General features: G+C 38.7%; 2 protein-coding genes across 2 annotated transcripts in view; both read right to left on the reverse strand.

Moving 5' to 3' along the window:
- The window catches only part of polr1f (RNA polymerase I subunit F), a 5,149-nt gene extending 3,237 nt beyond the window's left edge, over positions 1-1,912 (reverse strand). Inside the window, exon 1 of the mRNA XM_024261010.2 lies at positions 1,193-1,912. Within this exon, the coding sequence (XP_024116778.1) occupies positions 1,193-1,488 (296 nt within the window). The 5' untranslated portion in view covers positions 1,489-1,912. The remainder of the gene's footprint in view (positions 1-1,192) is intronic.
- Positions 1,913-8,969: 7,057 nt separating this feature from the next.
- Positions 8,970-19,588, reverse strand: LOC112137487 (transmembrane protein 196). Its single transcript, XM_024259828.2, has 5 exons — positions 18,998-19,588; positions 17,263-17,319; positions 13,066-13,192; positions 9,629-9,747; positions 8,970-9,553 (listed from the first exon to the last, which is right to left on the reverse strand). Exons 1-5 carry the CDS (start codon positions 19,478-19,480, stop codon positions 9,482-9,484), a joined length of 858 nt encoding a protein of 285 aa, XP_024115596.2. The 5' UTR covers positions 19,481-19,588; the 3' UTR covers positions 8,970-9,481.
- Between the last annotated feature and the right edge of the window lie 1,158 nt (positions 19,589-20,746).

The following is a 20,746-nucleotide window of genomic DNA, read 5'->3' on the forward strand; positions in this document are numbered from 1 at the left end:
AGTGATTGGACCAACTGCTAGTTACCAGTAACAAGTTACCAAAAACAAACATATTTGGAAGGTTTCTTTATGCAGAAAAGAGCCACTGAGGAAACAGAAGAGGAGCCTTTGATTTAAAAATGAAAGAATTCTCCACTAAACAGACAAAATCCAACAGTCTTTTCTCCAAATATTGTAACAGTTGTTCCTACAGACCATAATAATAATGCATGAAGCTCAGCAACCGGCAATGAAATGCTATGAGGTTGCTGCTAAGTTGAGTATAAGTTGCTAAGTCGCCGAAGTTGCCATCTTGATTTTTTAGGCTTCAACTTCGACAGTTTGAATTTAGGGAAGATCTAGACCCTTCACATTGCTGTAGGGGCCCAACTCTGTGTCTCCCTGTGCCTGTCCCCAGCCCGAACTCTAGAGTACAAATACAGTTGTAAGCAGCAGATACTTTACAGAGGATGAAGATAAACTTTACTTTCAAAAGTGTAAAACAAAACTGGAAGATAAGAAGAAAAAAAAGGAATCACTTCAGTTTCAGGTTGGTCTGTGAAAATATTGAAATTAAAATAGTACATGGACTGAAAAATGTTGGCGATCACTGCTTTAAGGTTTTGGTTGCTCATTTGGATCAAAGTCTGACCTAGACCATCAGCAGAAGGAGGTCCAGGAGGACTTTTAGAAAGTTTTAGGACAAATCAAGGCTCCTTTACATTCTGGACACAGGCATCAGGAAGAGACAGAAAAACAACAAACTGGAAATAGGACTCCATCGAGGAGGAAATCACCGGGGAGGCGCTGACAAGTACACAAGTGAAGGAATGAGCAGGACTAGAGCTGTGCGATGGTGTAGTGTTCAGCACTTTTGGCTCACTTTGGTTCGAATCCCAGCTGGGTTCTTTCTGTGTGGAAGTTTACATGTTCTCCTCCATGTGTGGGCTTTCTCCCACATGCTTCACGGGTCAATATGTGACTCTAAATAGTCTCTTAATGTGTGTCTGCAACAGATTGGTGACATATTTTGGGTGCTTTATCCTGGGATAGGCTCCAGCAACCTCATAGAGATTGAGCCGGTTCTGAAGATGGATGGATGAGCAGAACTAGTGCACTGTCGCGCCAAGTCAGTTAAGTATACTAGGGGTCAATGAAGTCTGCTTTATCTAATCTAATCGTTAAAATGCTTCAGCAAGGGATTGTGGGATACCTCTGAGAGAACTTGAGGAGCTCCGCTTCCAGCTCCTCCTGGATTCCGGTTCTCTTCTTGTAGAGGTAGACCGGCGGGAGGACGACGTGCCTCCTGCGGGTGTTCATCACCAGACAGGAGTACGGCGCTGACAGCAGCTCCACGGCGGCGGAGTAAGACGGGACCAGACACGCCACACCGCCCGCGGCTTTTTCTGCCCCCGCGGACGCTGGATCCACCGGAACCGAGCCGGGGACGGCCGCGAGTTCAGCTGACATGTTCACGTGTTTTGGTTCAGCGTGGATCAGGTTCTCCATGCTGCGGGAGAAGACCGGAAAACAAACACGACGTATTTCCGGAAAGAGGACCGATCTGCCTCTAACCAGTTAGGTTTCCCCCTGGTGGTGAGGCGGTGGAACTACAAAAGGAAATGTGAAGCAAAAGCTGCAAAGTAAGTCATTATCTGGTGGATTCATCCCTCCAAAAGTTAAGTGTGCCAGCTGCATCCTAAGATATTTATTAGCAGTAATTAACCTTTTTTTTTTTTTAAAAATTGCATAATTGTGTGATCATTTCAATCTATTTGAGGATACACTACCATCCATTCACCTTGCTATCTCTCTCTTTTAAAAAAATATCCTTGATGTATTGTGTTCAAACATCAGGATTTATAAAATCATTGTTTTAGATTAGGCCTATTTTTAATAAGCATTTTTTTTTAAAGTGCCCAAGCTCGGATTCTGCATAGTCTTGGCTCTCTGGCTAAAGAAAAATAAAATAATTGACTTTTTTTTTTTTAATTAAAGATTACTTAATTGGCATTTATATAATTTAGATGAGTTAAATGTATAAATTGATGTCTGAGGTGCTAGATGATAAACTTTGTAGGTTTTTACATCCCTGTAGACCTGAAGACGTCTTCTTTGCTCAACGTTACCTCCAGAATACACAGATTTTATATGCAAAGCAAAACTTGGGAAAAAAGTTTGATCTTTTTATCATATTATCTTGTGCTGCACTACATTGGTTACAAGCTGCACAGAGATGATCCTGTTTTGTACAGAGCGTCTTTTATTTTGAAAATAAGTTAATCACATTTTGAGAAAGGCTAGTTTCCTTTTATATTTTTGTTTGTGACAAAAAATAGACATAATTTATATTTATTATGAAAAAAAATAAGATAATGAATGCAATTCCAAAAGGTTAGATTATACTGCTCCTTCTAGGTTTTAATCTGTAAAAAATGACCCCCAATGGCTCTTTTACTGTTAAAGGTTGCCGACCCCGGTCTATAATATTAATAAAATAATATTTGTGTGTTACTTTGAGTTGCAGTCTACGGTGTTTCATTTATGTCAAAACTCCACGCAGAAATAAGACATCTCCGTGGTATATATTCTGGCAAAGAAATGCAAAAATAATGTAACAGTTCAGTTTGATTTTGTAAGAAACTATCCCAAGAACTACACCCCCCTAAAAAAAAATTAGAAGAAAACAAACAAAAATCAATAAAGAAAAACAAAATCAAAACCAATTTGTTCATATGTTTCCACAGTATTTCCTATGATTTTAAATAATTATCCTTTTTAGAGTATATAATTAACCCCTTTTCACGCTATTTGGTCTAATTTGGAACGTATTATTAAATCCAGGACTCAACTTTATTAAGCACCACCTTAAAAAAAACCCTGAAGACGACTGAAACTCAATCATATCAGGCCTCCTCCATTACAAAACTATTCGCAAACTTCAGCTGCTCCAAGATCAAAACACAAACTCCCTCCTCTCCTCTCCTCTCCTCTCCCCTCCTCACACCCGTCCTGCAGCAGCTCCACTTCCTCATTACATCACCTACAAAAACCTCATACTGAACTGACCTTCAATATTAAATAATCTATAATTGTATGCATTTAACTTTTGTCTTCTTCCTTTAATTATGTTTTGTTTTGCACTTGTAAGGTGACTTTGGGGGCCCAGAAAAGCGCAATAAGAATAAAATGTGTTATTTGTATTATTATTATATAATAGGAAATACTTTAGGCATGATGGGGTTAATTTTTATATGTCCTCTTTCTGTAAAAGTGTCAAAGAAAAACTAGTTGTATCAATAAAGATTAACAGTCCGTTCTCCTTACATGAAGACTTGAACTGTCATGCCCTCCGTAATGTTCTGTCCTCTGTGATGTAATGTGTGGATCACGCTCTGGAGAGGAGGTTCTCATTGATTCTGGATCCTCTTCTCAGTGCCAGTGTCACATTCGGATCATGAGGGTGACCTAAAGAGTGGATCTGAGCAGCTGATCAACACATACCGTTTTAGAGACAAATACTGTAAAAACAAAAAGTATCTCAAAGTATTTTTCTAGAGTTTTTAGCTTAAATATTTTTGATATGAGACAAAACTAACTTACTAGTAAGGGGGGGGGGGAGCATTAGCTTATAATATTGAACATAAATGTACTTTGTGGATATAAAATGTTATGAAAACAATACACGCTTATTTCCGATATTCAGAGCAATGTAACCAATGAATCTGTCCAAGATACATTTTATTAGTTCTATTGGCAGATTTTTTTTCTCGTATAAAATGAGACAAGTATCTTGTATTCTGTATTTTCTAACTTGCTTTAGAATTATTTTTTTCACAATGTAGTGCTTTTATTTTCTAGATTTCAAATCTTGTTTTAAGACATTTAATATATTTTTACCAGATTTGTTTTAACTTCTATTTGCTCCACAGATTTACAAGCTTTTCTCAAAATCAGCCCAATTTTAAGGATTGTTTCAGTCTAATTAGGAGCTAGGATCTAGAAATAGGGAAATTATCATTAAATATCATTAACTTGATTTAAGATGCAAAAATGCTCCTATTGCTTGATGTTTTTAATATATCTAAACACATTTGAGTATTTCTTCATAACATGAAGAAACCTCATCAAATCTCCGACAATTTTTAACATTTTTATATGTTAAAATGTAGATTTCGGTTCTAAGAATAAGTAAAAGTTTTAGATTTTACAAGGATTTGGGGCAACTTGTACTAAGATCATGTTCTCTTTTTGTTCTAAGATGATTCATTTCTACTTATTACACTAGTTTTTTTCCACTTTAATCAAAATAAACTACAATTAAGTACATAAAATTGCAAACATACAAACCATATTCTTAAAATTAGCAAATAAAAATACTTATAAAGTGATAAATCACGGTGACACGTGTGTTAGACAGGGAGAAATGCTGAATCATGGGACTTCCTGTGATGCTACACGAGAAAATATTCACTAAAGTTTATAAGAAAGTCTCTACAATATCTTCTCAAAAAGAAATACTATAATACAATATCAAAATATAGAAAGAACGAGAAAAAGAAAGGGAAAAATAAGCAATAAAAAGCTAACTTTTAGATAGAATTACTATAAATTGAATGTCTTACAGCCCATTAATCCACATCCAGCAGCCAATCAGAATCGAGTATTCACCCGGACTATAGTATAATTCTTATTAAGAAGATTTTTCTACTTTGTAGTGATTTTCTTCTCAAGTTTAGTGTCTATTTCCCCATGTAGCCTCACAGGAAGTCCCATGATTCAGCATTTCTCCCTGTCTAACACATGTGGGTGTGTGTTGGGGGGCTGCAGATGTGCTGTATTCTGGGGGGGCATGGCCCCACTCCTGTGTGTTGTCAAGGTGATAGATAGGGACGTGGTTTCTTAGTCAGCAATAGACCCCGCGGCTTCTCATTGATGAACACACACACACTCACACATCACTGCTTGGAGCTTTCTGCAAACTTCACAATGAAGTATGGAGCAGCATGATGCTGTCAACGCCATCACTTCTGAAGAAGTCGCTGCTGCGTCCGTGTGCATGCTCCTAAACGCTTGCATTGTTGCTGCTTATCGCTCGTTCTCCTTTTGCTTCCTGAAGCACTTCATGCTGAAATGTTTGAGAGGAGCAATATAAGAGATTTACTCCTCCAGTTGAATTTGCAGTGAGTGAAGGACCTCTGAACGGAGCCAAAAGCATCATTGTGTTAAGCTGCAGTCAGACGGGGAGGCGTTCTCAAATCCTGCTCTGCAGTCACTGTGTGCGAGCTTATGAGGGTGAACATCAGGTTCTGACAGAAACCAAAATCAATCAGAATGTAAGAACTTCTTATGTTTTCATTAAATATATAAATAATGTTGTTGTTTAAGGGACAAAAGGATATTATCTCGTAGATAATTTGAAAATAATGTAATATATCATTACATTTAAGGAAAAATAAATGAGATAACTTACTTTTGGTTATCCAATGACTTGCAAAAGACCCAAATGATGTTATTTTCTGCTAAATACACAGAATGTGTTTGGGTACCAGCAGTGAAAACCCACTAACATTTGTATTTGAACCTAAATATACAACCATAATTGTAAAGTTATGCTTTTGAGTCAAAAATAAATGCCAAAATAACATTTTTGTAATTGATTTACTGTATGTAGATTTTGTATATGATCCATTGTGTACAGAGCCCTGGGCATGACATTAAATAAATTGTTTCCTTAAATTTATATTTTGTGCATGCATATTAGGATTTTGTGTACACAAATTAGTATTTTGTGTACAGAAATTAGTATTTTGTGTGCACACAATATCAATTGTTAATGTGTGCCATTAACCTTGTGCTATCTTATGGGGTCCAGATGACCCACCCTTATGCTGATGTGTGATCCCACTCATAACAAAGGTGGACAGAATTTAATTTCGGCCACAGACACCAATGAAGATAAAAAATCATTGAAAAAAAAAAGCTCAGCGTGCTGTCTTGAGGGGTCCAGATGACTCTACTTCTAATGTAAACATACATAGCATAGTTACAATGATAATTTGTGTGCTAAAAATACAAATTTGCACACATTAAATACCAAATTGTAGCCATAGAAATGATCATTTCTGCACACAAAATACTACTTTTTATGTCATGTGTAGGGCTCTGTAATTGTGGTAAAGTGTTTTGCTTGGCTGTGGGGACAGACAAGAAATGCTATGTATCAGCGTTTTAGAGGCCTTTTTAAAAAAAAAAAAAAAAAACACATTTGTTATTTCAACAAAAATGTGTGTGTACAGTGTTTCATATATCAACCACGAGACGTTTCCTAGCCATCCGAGAGACATGGTCTCTCCAGTGTGTCTGGGATCTTCCCCGAGGCCTCATCTTAATGGGACGTCCCATTAATGAGTCATTTGGGCTAGAGACGCTACGCAAGCCTGTTACCGCTGTCCAAGATACCTGAAGAGTGACACCATATTGGATAGGGCAGAAAACAATGAAACATGGCTTTGCAGATGCAGTAAAATGAGCATAAAATGCTTAATTTTGGTCCAGTTTTAAAAGGAAAAAAACTCTGATCATCACGAAAATATGGTATGACATAGTATTAATGGTTTTGTACAACAGATGAATGACATTTCAAACGTTTCCAGAAGTAAGTACATTATCATATAGGAAACAATGTATACCTGATGCATGGTTGTGATTTTATTCAAATCTACACACAGACTAAGATTTACACAAACTGTTAGACGCCTCAGCTTTAAGACGGGTCGGTGGGTAGCCGACATTGCTTCAAACCCCTTGCATCTGTTGTTTACTGGTCCATGTCTGGGGTGGCGCAACACGGTCGGTGCAAACTGGGAACGGTGCCAGTCCAGGGGGCCCTTGGACAGGAGAGAGAGCCCAGTTAGCACAATGTGGGGAGGTCTGGACGGCATTTACTGTAAACCACTCGGCGACCGGGGCTTATCAAGCCGGAGCCGGTCGCGACACACTGCCGCAGGGCAAATGCACGAGTGGATCCAACCCAGCCTCTATCAGAAGGAGTCAGGCACCCGCGCAACACCGGGCAGACGGTTTTCCATACGCCACATGTCCCTGCTCGCCCACCGGAAGAGGATTTGGCGCTGGGCTCTTCTCTTTTTGCTTGCTACCATTAAGGACTAATATAACATAATATAACAATAATAACTAAGCTGAGTAAGTTATTATGCTTACCCATAGGTCGTCTGGTCTGATCTGAGGTCTAACACACATACAAATAGCACAGTCATCCTCCATAAGACAAAAAATTCATATGTAGCCTTGACAGAAAATGTGGAAACTGCAGTCTAAAGCTACCATTTACTTTGAACAGGCTACAGATCAGCCTAATTGTTCACTATTCTGAGAGTAAATCTTTCTAAAATGATTTCTATAAGATCTCCTTTATCTGCTGGCAGTAATAATTTACTTGTGTAACATTCTTGTTTTTCCAGCTCTGTTTGTGCAATTGTAGCACAGCAGTAAACAGGCATCTCGCCCTATCCAATATGGCTTCCAACTTTGCATATGCAACAAGCTAGTGTAGCAACTCTAGCTTATAAAATCATTGGGTGAAGGGGTTTGAGATCTTGAGAAATCCCAGGAGCTGCCTGGGGATGTTGACCCTGGTGGGTCTCTCATGCCAGAGTAGTCCTTGGTGACAAGCCAGACAGGGGGCAGTTCAGAATCCCCTTATGAGTAAGAAACACCAAGACCCTGTTACGTCATCCCAGATTGGTGTTAGCAGAGCCACACTCTAGAGCTAGGCCTGAGGTTTAGGCTCGCAGGTGAGTGTGTGGTGGCTACTCCTCCAGTGGGCCCCAATCGGGTCCAGTCCAAAGGGACAACATGGGATCACTGTCCTGTGGGTCCACCACCTGCAGGAGAACTGCAAAAGGGGCAGTGTGGTTTGGGTGGCAGACAAAGCATCCTAAAGGGGTCCTAACCCCTGGCTTTTGGGATCATATTTTTAAACATTTAATGTATAATTTGTTTTTTGCTGAGGATGAATATTTCACTCTTTTGATGGAGTCACCAAAGAGGACCTGGCTGCAGGCATCAACATCCAGAACCGGAAGTGCTCAACCGGGAATGGTCAACCAGGACTAGAAGTGCTCAACCATGACTGGAAGTGCTTGACCGGGGCTTGAATTGCTCAATCTGGACTGGAATTGCTCAACCGGGACAAGAAATGCTCAACCGGGGCCGGAGGCTCTCAACCGGAAGTTGAAGTCCTTGACCGGTACTGAATGTCCTCGACCGGAACTGTAAGTGTTCGATTGGAACTGGAAGTGCACAACCAGGGCTGGAAGTGCTAGACCGGACCTGGAAGTGCTCAATCATGACTAGAAGTGCTCGACCGGAAATGGAAGTGCTCGACTGGACATGGAACTGTTCAACCGTGACTGGAGGTGCTCAACCGGGACTGGAAGTGGTAGACCGGAACTGGAAGTGCTCAATCATGACTAGAAGTGCTCGACCGGAACTGGAAGTGCTCGACCGGGACTGGAGGTGCTCAACCGGAAGCTGAAGTCCTCGACCGGAAATGGAAGTGCTCAACTGGAACTGGAAGTGCTCAATCGTGACTAGAAGTGCTCGACCGGAACTGGAAGTGCTCGACTGGACAGGGAACTGTTCAACCGTGACTAGAAGTGCTCGACTGGAACTGAAAGTGCACAACCAGGGCTGGAAGTGCTAGACCGGACCTGGAACTGTTCAACTGTGGCTGGAGGTGCTCAACCGGAAGCTGCAGTCCTCGACCGGAACTGGAAGTGCTCGACCGGAACTGAAAGTGTCTGCAGCCAGATCCCTCTGGAATCGCCCTCAATCACCATTCTCCTGTCTTACATGTTCTCAGGATCCTTGTGAATACATTTCCTTCACTGTGACAAACCAGCTCAGGTTATTCATACTTTATTTGTATACATTTTCTAAGAAGCAGTATAAAAAAATATGTTTGATTTATAGTTACCTGAAGTACAAGCATAGATATACAGAACATTTCATAGAGCGTCACTCTGTTTTCACATCTATGCGTTCCATTTCCAGATGATACATACGGTTCGGCTATTGCAAGCTGCATTTCATTAACCTGTACGAGGTCAATGAGTGTCTGGTAGAAACATAGAAACTCCCTCAGACATACGGATCAGCTGCATGCTTACGTTGTGTTCTGAAAGTCGTTGGGGTTGGACTCAGATGCAGACATTTGTCTTCTCACCATCAGCCTGGCTTTGGTTTGAGTTGAGAGGGTCCACGTGAACCCACGTTTGCATAATAATTCAGAAGCACAAAAGCTGTCGCCATGCTGCCTGTCTTCCTTTAGGAAACAGGAAAGAAAGGAAGTTCCAATAGATGTAGAACCTGGCTGGCCTGAAGTCAGGGTACAGGGTTTGTACAAGCTGGATCTGACAGCAGGTACTTCAGTAACTGTCTGTTTCAGTGTGAGCAAGTGGCCTCTTGTGACAAATCGTCATGGCGATGCAGCGATGTGTCCATTATAGGAGATCTGAGGAACGCCGTTGCTCGAGCTGTCGAGAACCTCCTGAAAGGGACACAAACACGTTTGATGTCTTAGAGTGTTCACACACATGTCGTGTGCCGCTACGGTCCGTCTTACCTTCTCTGTCATCTCATGTGAGTGGTGCAGCGAGTGCTCCCTCTCCATGAACATCCTCTGCTGCTCAGAGCTGGCCAGCCGACAGGTCAGCCATGTTGACAGGGTACAGGAGGAGATACCTGCAGATGAACAACTTTTTGTGAAAATCCAAGTCTCACTCCAATGCACGAGACTGGAATCCTTACTAATTACATGCTGGAAACGAAATGAGAGAGCCTGTCATGGACATAGGAATTCAGAAATACATTTTCTTCTCCTTAATTGAGAAAGCCTGATGAGCCACTGCTGCTTTGCCACGGGGAAGGGGCAGCCGTGGAGCCGTTACTGCAAATCCTTTAATTAAGACCCCCTGGCTTATTTCCTGACTGAAGTCTTTACTCCACTTCTCTATTTTTAGGATAATAATGTGGCTGATTTCAGCTTTAGAGACTTACTGAGAGGAAAACTGTGTTTTGAACATGTTCTTGGAGCATTTTCCTCAGTGTGAAGGGGAAATATAAAGAAAATTAAGATTAAAATCCAATTTCTGGGTGTTTCTTTAGACATATTGTCGTGAATCAGCAGTTTGAAAAATAATGTATTTATGACGTAGTGGGCCACAAGCTCTCTGCTCTGTTCCATTTTGATTCTTCCACTTGTAGACAAATAGTTCCATTTATGTCTTTTTCTCCTCGTCTGAGCTGGAATCTGGCTCAAAACTATATGGTTGGATAGCTCCAATATTGCATTTTTGTTGAACTGCTGATGTTAGCTTGGAGGTGTGAGGGGCTGTAAGCTAGCTGGATAAAGTGTGTTAACTGAGAGCTTTGAGTACCATGTAGGTGAAAGTTGGGGTGGGAACACTTTCAATGAAAAGTCTACAGCCTCGTACTGAGCTGTCCGGTACGGTACGGTCCGGTATTTTGAGTGTTTCCATTGTCAAACTGAGCCATTAAACAGTTCCGACCCGTACCTCTTCAGGGCCCCCATATGTTGTAAGTCCATAGAAAAGTAGAACAGGACGATTGGGGCAGAAAGGGATGACGATATTAGAAGGAATCAATATAGCGCTAAGCTAGCGGTTCCGTTTTACTCTTAACGGCGGTATTCTTCCCACGCTAGGTTCACACTGGACGTGGAGTGCAGAGCGGAGTGTGCGCAGCATGCTCCCTCTCCTGCAATTCACACCAGATGCGCATTTTTCTGCGACGGTCAACAGGCACTTCTGCTAGAGTTTTTTTGTTTGTTTGTTTTTGCCATCATGGGTAAATTAATAACCTAAAAATATTACCCCGTGTTCGTGCTAAGAAGTGCTCTCTGCCTCTCTTTTGTTGTTTGTTTACACCCAAAACACAACCCTGCTCTGCTCCAGAGTCAGCCCACTACGTTGATCGGTGTGTGTTTGTGTGTCGCATGCTTGTGTGTGTCATGATTGTATGTTTATTTTCATCTCTACAGTCTGTTTAAATACAAAAACATGATCGCATTTGTAAATGGTAGTTTCTTGTGAATAATTTTGAAAATAAACTGGATTTTCTCATGTAACTTCCTGCCAGAATTGACGCAGATTACTCGTGACTTGCGCACAAATTAGACCAGACTCCAAAAAGACCCGCTGCACGACGCGAGCCTTGCGTGGTGGACCATAACGCTCCGCGCCTGATGTGAACTGCACCATATTAACAAGGGCACCAAGTGGAAGCAACCTTTGTGGCGCTTCTGCGTCCAGTGTGAACCAGGCTTTATCTTCTTTCAAACAACATTAAATTCCTGTTATTTACAATGTACAAAAAGTAAAGCAAGAAAAAGAGGAGTTGCTGAATGACCTCCATTGTTGTTGCGTTTCTAGTTGCTACACTACAATGACACAGTGACACCACGCATGCACCGTAAAAACAAACCACTCAGTGGAAGCGAGGCTTAACTGAATGGAAATTATCTGAAGAATTAACTGGACCGTACCGTACCACTCCTCCCGTACTGGACTCAGTGGAAACGAGGCTCGTGTCTACCTGCATTTCAGAGTTTGAAACCGTGTTTATGTATAGCTAAACAATTTTTTTAAGTCAACTTTCGGGCTCTACGTACAAACCGAGCATTCATTGCACGTCTGAAAGTTCAACCAGTTGGACTTTAGACTGCTTGAATGTCAAACAGCTGAACTTTGACCAATCAGAGACTCAGATTTGGAGAGTGATATTGATTTTATATAAATATGTACATCTTTATGGAATTGGGGAAAATATGGTGTTTTATAATTAACTTAACATTTATGATTATACATTTGTGCAAGAGTCAATAAATTAATATGTCAAATATCTTATTATCCTCTTTAAGTTTCTTAAATAACAAACTAGTACATTCTCCCTCCATAGGGGGTGGGATCTTTTTAAAATAAAAGAAGTAATAACATTTGAAAATTGATCATTGAGGAGAAACTAATAATTGCTGTTTGTGACCGACTGGAATTATATCACACCAGGTCTTTTATGTTTAGGAAAGAAAAAGCCTGGAGCAAGATTTGCACCGCTTTGACATTTTGAACCAAGTCTCTTCCTATTGTAGGTGAGCTAGAAAACAGTTGAAAAAAAAAGAAGCTCGTTCATGTCCCTCTCTGCTTGTATGGTGTGAATATAGTGTCAGAAGTAAATTTTTAAGGAACTTCTGCCGCTCTGCAGAAACTATGTCCTAGAAAACGAATTTGCATTTTGCCTTAAAACAGCATAATAATAATCAAACGAACACTGGGAACGCAATAGATCAAAAGACCATCAGAGTGGGTTTAACAGAAAAGTATGAATATTTGAAGAAATAACCCGTTTAGTAATAAATACATTTGCATTAATATTATCTCTATTATCTTCAGTGGAAACATTTGTGATCACACACATATACCGTATTTTTCGGACTATAAGTCGCACTGGAGTATAAGTCGCATTTTTTTCAAGTAATTTATTTTACAAACTGGTTGAAAAAAACGATATTACATCATCCTGGAAGGGAAGTTATAACATTCATAAGTGAATAGAAAACAGGCTGAATATGTGTCAACACATATTCACATATTAGCATCATGAAAAAAACGAAAAGGTGTAGCATTTATATAACATAACAGTTTTATTTAACTATAGCCTCAAGAACTCATCAACTTTGTATCTTTACTGTAATTAATTGCACGCAATCTCACTCCATATCACTAAATCCGTTAAATTCTTTGTCCTCTGTGTCACGTCTGAATAACTAAAGTAATTAAAGTAATTGCATAGATCACCATAAGAGGGCACTCTAGACTTACGGTCCATATCTCATCATTAAAAATTCGTAAATAAGTCGCACTGGAGTATAAGTCGCAGGGACGTTCAATCTATGAAAAAAACCGCGACTTATAGTCCGGAAAATACGGTAGTTAATATTTGTGTGTTCAATAATGCATCAAGATGCTGTCCCCTCCTACTTACCTAGACAGGCCAAAGTCATGGCAGCCAGATGCATTTTGTCCGGCTGTTTGCTCAAAGCCCGGACAAACTGGAAGTTGAGAATCCCTCCAATCAGACCACAGATGCAGCATGCAGAAAACAGGATCATCTGAAAGACACACACAGGGAGGGAAAGGTCAACGATGCCCAAACTATGGAGAGAAAACAGTCTCAATGGATTTGTGGGTATGTAGTTGTAACTTATGCAATGCATTTTTAGCATAGCTGTATGTGGTTGCAGCTGTTTATTCACATGTACACTCAAATATCAAAAAGTTACAAATACGAAACGCAATTTACAAACGCACAACTTGAAATTACACCATCTTAGAACTAACAAAGGATTTGGACTGCACATACCAATCTTTAATACACACATACAAAAACACATTGACGCACAGATCAGAGTTACTAGTGCAAGACAGCATAAGAAAGTGTAAAAAAGTCAAGTTTTTACTAGTTATTAGTCACAATCTAAGTTCAAAGTGGCGGTTCAGGTGATTTTTGTGTCCTATGTACAGATTTGTGTTTGTGGGAGAATTCATAGTAAGTTTCAAGCTGCTGTAATTTCAAGATGCGAAAACTGCAAGTTTTCGACAGTGAATACACAACTCCAAGTACACACGGTTACAGATAAAATGTGTTTAATGAGTTGCAAATCAAGTATTACACAAATACAAATGTTTTCAGACTATTTTCTCTCCATAAATGTCTATATTTCTGTAGTATTGAGACTTTAATCAACAAAAGACGTGCCCTGGATGGAGCATTAGATAATTCCTGGAAGAGTCTAATGGACAAAAGACTGCACTTCAGTCAGTCTGCCTTTAAAAGTATAAAATGATTCCCTTCCACTCCGGTTGAATGTGTGTTTGTGTTTGCACTTCAGCTCTCCTCTCACCCTTTCCAGTACAAATGCCGTTAGTGGCTTAACTGAAAGGAAAGGGGCATCTCTGATTACACTCCGCACTCGGAGAAGTGTGGAGAGCGGCTGGCAGGGGGCCGGGGCTAAACCCACCTAACTCAATCACCCCCCCACACACGCAGAGGAGGAGAAGTGAGGAAGATAAGGAGAAATGAAGATGAGGCTGAATGGAAACGGCAGATAGATGGAGAGTGGTGGGAAGGGGAAAGGCATGAGGAGAACGACAAAAGTGAGAAGCATATAGGGAGAGACTGATGGATGTCTCTGTTACAGCAGATTGGACTGACATTGATCCATCATTAGTGCCTTGCCTGCAGGAGACAGAGAGTCAGAGAAAACATGATGACTTGGAGACACCGGGAGACTGTAAAAACGACTGGAAGAGTGACAGAAATAGAGAAGTGACTGCTTGTCTCCTCTGATTCTCACAGGCGTCTCTTTAGAAAACATTGTGCTTCTGCCTGGAGAACAACACACTCTCTTGTATGGACACAAAAATACAAAACAAGTGTAAAGCAAAATACAACCTATGATCCATTACACCTTTAAACATCCATTTATTCAAATATTTAAAGAGCCACTCCAATGAAAAACAAGTTTGTGGTGTTTTTAACATCTTCCTGTTGCATTTTTCTGATATGTTTGAGGAAGATTTAGCTTAAAACTACATTTCTGACTGTTTCTTTATTCAAATTGTTGTGAAATAGAGCAGAAAAAAAATTCACTAAAAAAAAGTAGGAAATAAGCTGGGATCTATCTCAGCAACGGGGATAGGAAAGGGGGCGGAGCTGCTCCATGCCGACACTCCGACCCCACAACTCAGAGGTGAATTTCTAAAGATCTACTGCCGCTCTGCAGAAACTATGTTGTAAAAAACAACAGATTTTTAGCTTTTGGCTAAAACGACGTAATTTTAATTAAATGACTACTCTCAAAAGATGATAGGAGTGACAAAATTCAGAATCCATTTGGGTTTCATTAACATCTAAAATCATAAATCTTATAACTTTCTTGTGAATTAACTTTGAAACCAAGACGTAAGGAGCAAAACAGATAAAATAACTATTGCAGTAAAGGTCAGCAGCTAAACAGGAGCTATAGATCACTCTAGTTCACATAAGAAAACTGCAGCAAAACTGAGTTTTATTTATTTCCAAGACTGTAGTTTGTTAAAGAAAACAGCTTGTACAATGCATCTGGAAACTATTCACAGCGCCTCACTTCTTCCACGTTTTATGATGTCACAGCCTTGTTTAAAACGGATTAAATCAGTTTTCTTCCTGAAAAAATCTATTTTTAAAAACCCATAATGGTTTAATCCATGTTGAAATAAGGCTGTGACATAATAAAATGTGGAAGAAGGGATGCACGGTAAATCTAAATTGTGCTGTTGCTTGACCAATACTTGAGCTAAACCGATCCATTCCTGCATCTGTTAATGTGAAGTTACTTTTATTTGTTGTTTTTTAAGTCCCACTCCGATCATCTTTTGATCCATTTTAAAAACACTTTCTGTTAAATATAATTATGGCGTTTTTAGGTAAAATCCAAAAAGGTAGGACATAGTTTCTGCAGAGTGTGAGGGAAATGTGTGACTTATACAAGCAAAGCAACAGGTGTTATCAAGGTCGACTCATGAGAAGACACATAAAAGATTACAACAGGAACTCTTTGTGAATTAATCAATGTTTGTATAAGTCACATATTTCCCTCACAAGAGCAGCAAGAGTTAATTAGAAATTTACCTCTGAGTAGTAGTTGGTGCAAAGCAACCCCGTCCCCTTTTCCCCTCCTTTTTACTAAAAGCTTAAAGGAGGGTGAGTGTATTTTCTACACAGCATTTCTTTGTTTTCTCCTGATTCACAACAGTATGAATAAAGAAATACTCAAAAATACACTTTTTTAAATGTAAATGTCTCAATATTTGTCCTCCATCATTTGAAAAATGCTGCAAAAACCGGTTTAAAAACACAAAAAATACACTTTATTTGGAGTGGATCTTTAAGGAGCTTGTTCTATCTGGGACAATTTAGATTTTTTTTGTTCGTGGACACTAAAATTTATAATAAGGAGTGTGTTTAATCCAAACAAACTTTTGATTTCAATTCAATTTTATTTATATAGCCCAAAATCACAATGGAAATTTGCCTCATTGGGCTTCATGCAGGCAATTTTACAGATGCAAAAAATTAGTCGTAAAATATGAATGATTGCTAAAAATTGAACAGACTAAATAAAACTGGTTTTAGGGGAAACCCTTAACCCCCGGCGGGGATTTTCACCAGAGCTAAAGTATTTACATGATTTCCAATGTGTTGCATCTTTCTGAGGGTCATAGATCACTGGGTAAATGTCACAGGAATGGGTGGATCAAAGGCCAAGTCTCCACAATCTTTTTTTTTTTTTTTAGGAATTTTTTGTTTTTGTTCTCAAGTTTTTAGTAATTTTCAAACATGATTTTATGATCTTCCTATGTTTTTATTTTCCTTTTTGTTACATGAAACCACAGTTGAAAGTAACATAAAAGTAGTATCATGTGTTGACATTTTTAATGGCAGATGCTTTTTATTGGGTATTTTATATCGGGTAAAAATTATCTGGTGTAAAATTCATCAGTAAAATGAATTCAGCTCCTGTTGGTCTTTGGGCTGTGGTGATGTTCACCATTGGATTGGACTTTTTGAAAGTAATATTTGCGCACCGCTTTAGTTACTTGTAATTTTTGTGATTATTTCCTCAAATACATGCATAAGTATGACTTTTTTTTTTTTTAATAAATAGTGTTTATTTTACTTCCAGCACAATCTCCCATCTCTTCCTGATTTCTGGTTCTTTCAAAATAAAAGCATTTCTGTCCCTGATGTGTTTAGTTGTTAGATAAATTATAAACAAATAAGGTTTTGCATGTTTTAGACAAGTGAAATTTCACAAATCAAAGATTTTATTATGCTGGAAAACTTCAGAAACTTAAACACTTAAATACAAAATCTTTAACACAAGATTTTAAAGGAGTCTGCCACTTTTCTCCTTCACAATCTACTGGAATGACATTGATCGCGTTAACAATTTAAAAATTACAGTAAATCAAAGAACATAAACTGGAGCTCCGGTGTTAAAGGGTTAAAAGCTGTAAATCTATAATGTAATTGACTGAAATGCATGAGTGGAAATTGTGTTTTCCCTTTTAAATATCAATATTTAATAAAATTAAAATGTTTTTAGTGTTTGAGACTAAATTCTGTTTGTTTACTTACAATAAGACCTGTCCTCCTTCGGGCGCACAGCACTCCACAAATCCCACAGACCAGAAACTGTAAAAAAAGAATAAATGACACCAAGTTATCTGAAGTATTGCATATCCTGCTTTGTCAATACACACTTCCATTTGTTTGTTTGTTTTTTGGCCGTGATTTTATTTTGTCCCTTTAGTGCAACAGTAAAGTGTCTCCTCGAGTGGAGTGATCTCAAACGACATTTGTTGGAGGTAACAGTAAAAGTATGTCAACACTTTGTCCTTCTTTTGATTTTCTACCATTAATTTTGATCACTGGTTTATTTAATTTAGTTTTAGGCTACAGTAGAGACACAATAATGCACGACGGTAAGAGAGCCAACCAGAAGAGTCATAAAGTTGTAAAAACTTTATTTGATTGTAATTGTTCACAAACGGGAGCAGCTGAATTTGAGTTTTACCTACATGACAATAAGTAAAAAATAAAACGAGTGTTAAATGGGTTTTATAGACATTTTGTTTGAGCAAAAAAGGTATTAAGGCATAAAATGTGGTCCGTATTAATGTTAACTAAATTGATGTCAGAATGTTTTCTGAAGATAATAATAAGCTCTCCAATATTTATATATATCATTTATATATATTTAAATAAATATTTAAAATAAATAACATCCCAGTGGTGGGATTATATAATATTACTTCTTCCCGCTCATTTTTAGAAAAAAATTAACCTCTTCTTGACTTTGATAATCCTTATATATAATTAATCGTTTGTGTGATTTCAAACCTTGTTTTGAAATATTTAAGATGTTTTACCAGGTTTGAAGTTGTTTCAACTTCTCTTCTAACAATTTCTCAAAATTAGCTCAGTGGAGATTTTCTTTTTGTCTCATTTAGAGCTAGGATCTAGAAATATTTATTAAAGTCAGTCAAAATCCTTTTGCTCCAAATTATTTACAATAGGAAAACTTGATTTAAGACTCAAAACATCTCAAGATTTGCTGTAATTTTAGTTTTAGTTTTAAGGATGTTATTTGAAAGTCCAATAAAATTAGACTGGCATTAATGGTCATTATGATGGAAACAAAAATGTAGATTTATGCTGTTAGAATGAGTGCTAGTTTTAGATTGTGTACAGATTCACTAAAACAGGCCATCTTATTAAGATTATATACTAAGATTATACTCTCAATTTGTTCACTTTTTGTTCTGAAATTAGTAATTTAAATTTATTACACTATTTTTTTGTCACTGTGATCAAAATAAACTACAATTAAGTACATAAAAACTCAAAGAACACAAATACTTTTAGTTCTATTTACTTGGAACTAACAAAAAATGCTCATTTTTGGCCTGTATAGCATTTAATGATTCTATATTTTTTTCCCTTTTTAAATGCCTATGTAGACCCTTTTTTATAGATTATAGCATATTATTATAAAATGTCTCATTAAGTAAAATCTCTATAGATGGACTGATAATCTCACTACTTTTCCAGTTATTTTCATATTTTAGGCTACCATTTATGCAATTGAATTGACAAAATTGAACGATCATTTTCATTATAATAAATATATTAAAACGTAACTTTAAACAAATTCCTGTTTTTTCGAAGTTTTCAACAGTTATTCGAAGCATTTTTTACAGATACTTCCCCATCAGTTCAGACTGGGCTCAAAGTTGTACACATGTTCCCACTTATCCTGCGTGGACCTTCAAGAGGAGCAAAAACGTGGACTAGACTTTGCAGGACCTACACAGAGTCCGCTCCAGACCGGGGACGCGTCGCCCTGCCGGGGCTTGTGCTCCCCTCGAACCCAGCTGATGCCCACGGCGCCCAGGACGATGCTCGCCACTCCCAAGCCCACTTCCAACAAGGAGAGCACGAACAGGCTCCACAGGATCTTGCGGCTGGAGCACATCCTGCCCCGCGGGGCATCTCTCCAGCTCCTGCAGGAGGGGGGGCGAACAGACGGTCCTCTGAGCTCCAAAAAAGACGCGGATCTATTGCTCCATGTCCGGTTTGGAGGCAAAAAACAGTTCAGGAGAAGAGGAGTGACCAGAAACCACAGAGGAGGCTGATGAAAGTGGTCCAAACTGACAAGAGTGGAGAAGCAGTGGATGTTTTTGAAGAGCGCGAGCTCACAGGTGAACTTCCTCCTCCTCCTCGTTGCGCCTGTTTGTGTGGAGCTATCCAAGGTATCTGCTGAGCGCAGCTGCATGCTCACAGATGCGCACATGCGCGCAATGCAGGGGCGTATCCACTGGGACGAGGGGGCTCAGCCCCTGCCCCTTTGAGGAAGCATTTTATGAGCAAAATTTGGACTAAATTGACCTACAAGTAAATGCAAAAAAAAATCTAGTCATGTTTATTAGAAATTAGAAAAATAAAAGCACATTTGGGATTTTTTAAATTGTATTTGCCAATATAACTTGATACCAACAGAAACTACAGATGATTAAAAAATAAATAAATTCACATTTTTATAGTATACAATAAAGTTTTGTATGACTTTTTAAAAACTGTTTAAAACTATTTCTGTCACTTTTTGGCTTTGGAGAATCAGTGAACAATGAAATGTGCCTTTTTAAAAATATTCAAAGTATTATAATCCGATAAAACAATCTCCAAAATGTATGAAAAAACATTTTTTAATTTAACCCCCAAAAAAGAATCATTTAGGAGCCACTTTAAATTAGGTTCCCCCTCCAATCATCTTTTGATTTAGAATTTATAGTAAAGGTGTTCCCAGTGGTCTTTTAATTCTGATTATGCCATTTTTATCCAAAATTTAAAAAACAATCACATTTATAGGACATTATTTCTGCATTGAAATTCACCTCCAATTTGTGGGCAGAACCGTTGGTGTGAACCCGCCCCTACTTCCCATCATCTATCTGCTTAGATGCTCTCCTACAAGCTTACAGCCCCTCAAGGCCCCAAGCTAACATTAGCAGTGCAACAAAAAAGTGAACAATATTGGAGCTATCCTACTGTTTACTGTGAGACAGATACCAGCTCAGACGAGGAAAACAAAGACGTTCATGGATCTGTCTGCAAGTGGAGCTTGTAGTCCCCCTATGGTGCATAACAACTACATGGAATGCAATTTTAATTGCCTTCATATATGTTTTCCATCTCCTGAAAAATGCTACAAGAACATGTTTAAAACACCAAAATCATAGTTTTTATTTGAGCGGGTTTTAAGGAAAGTCATCAGGCAGTGCTGTCTGTGGGCCCATTGACTGTATATGACATCTGGAGCGAGTGAATGTGACGTCACCTATAGAAAATGGCTCACTTATGGTTCTATACTTTTCCGTTTACAGGAAGCTTGTTTGATTTTCAGTTCTGAAGATGGTTTGCTGCTTTACCACAGAACAAAACATAAAGAAGGAAAACAGACGGTTTCATTTGCCATTACGCTTTATTGTCAAATCAATCGAATTAACATTTATTATTCATGACGACCTAATGGTTCATCGTGGATCAGATCATTGCTGCT

This window comes from Oryzias melastigma, linkage group LG11 (genome assembly GCF_002922805.2).
Source record: "Oryzias melastigma strain HK-1 linkage group LG11, ASM292280v2, whole genome shotgun sequence".
Classification (NCBI taxonomy): domain Eukaryota; kingdom Metazoa; phylum Chordata; class Actinopteri; order Beloniformes; family Adrianichthyidae; genus Oryzias; species Oryzias melastigma.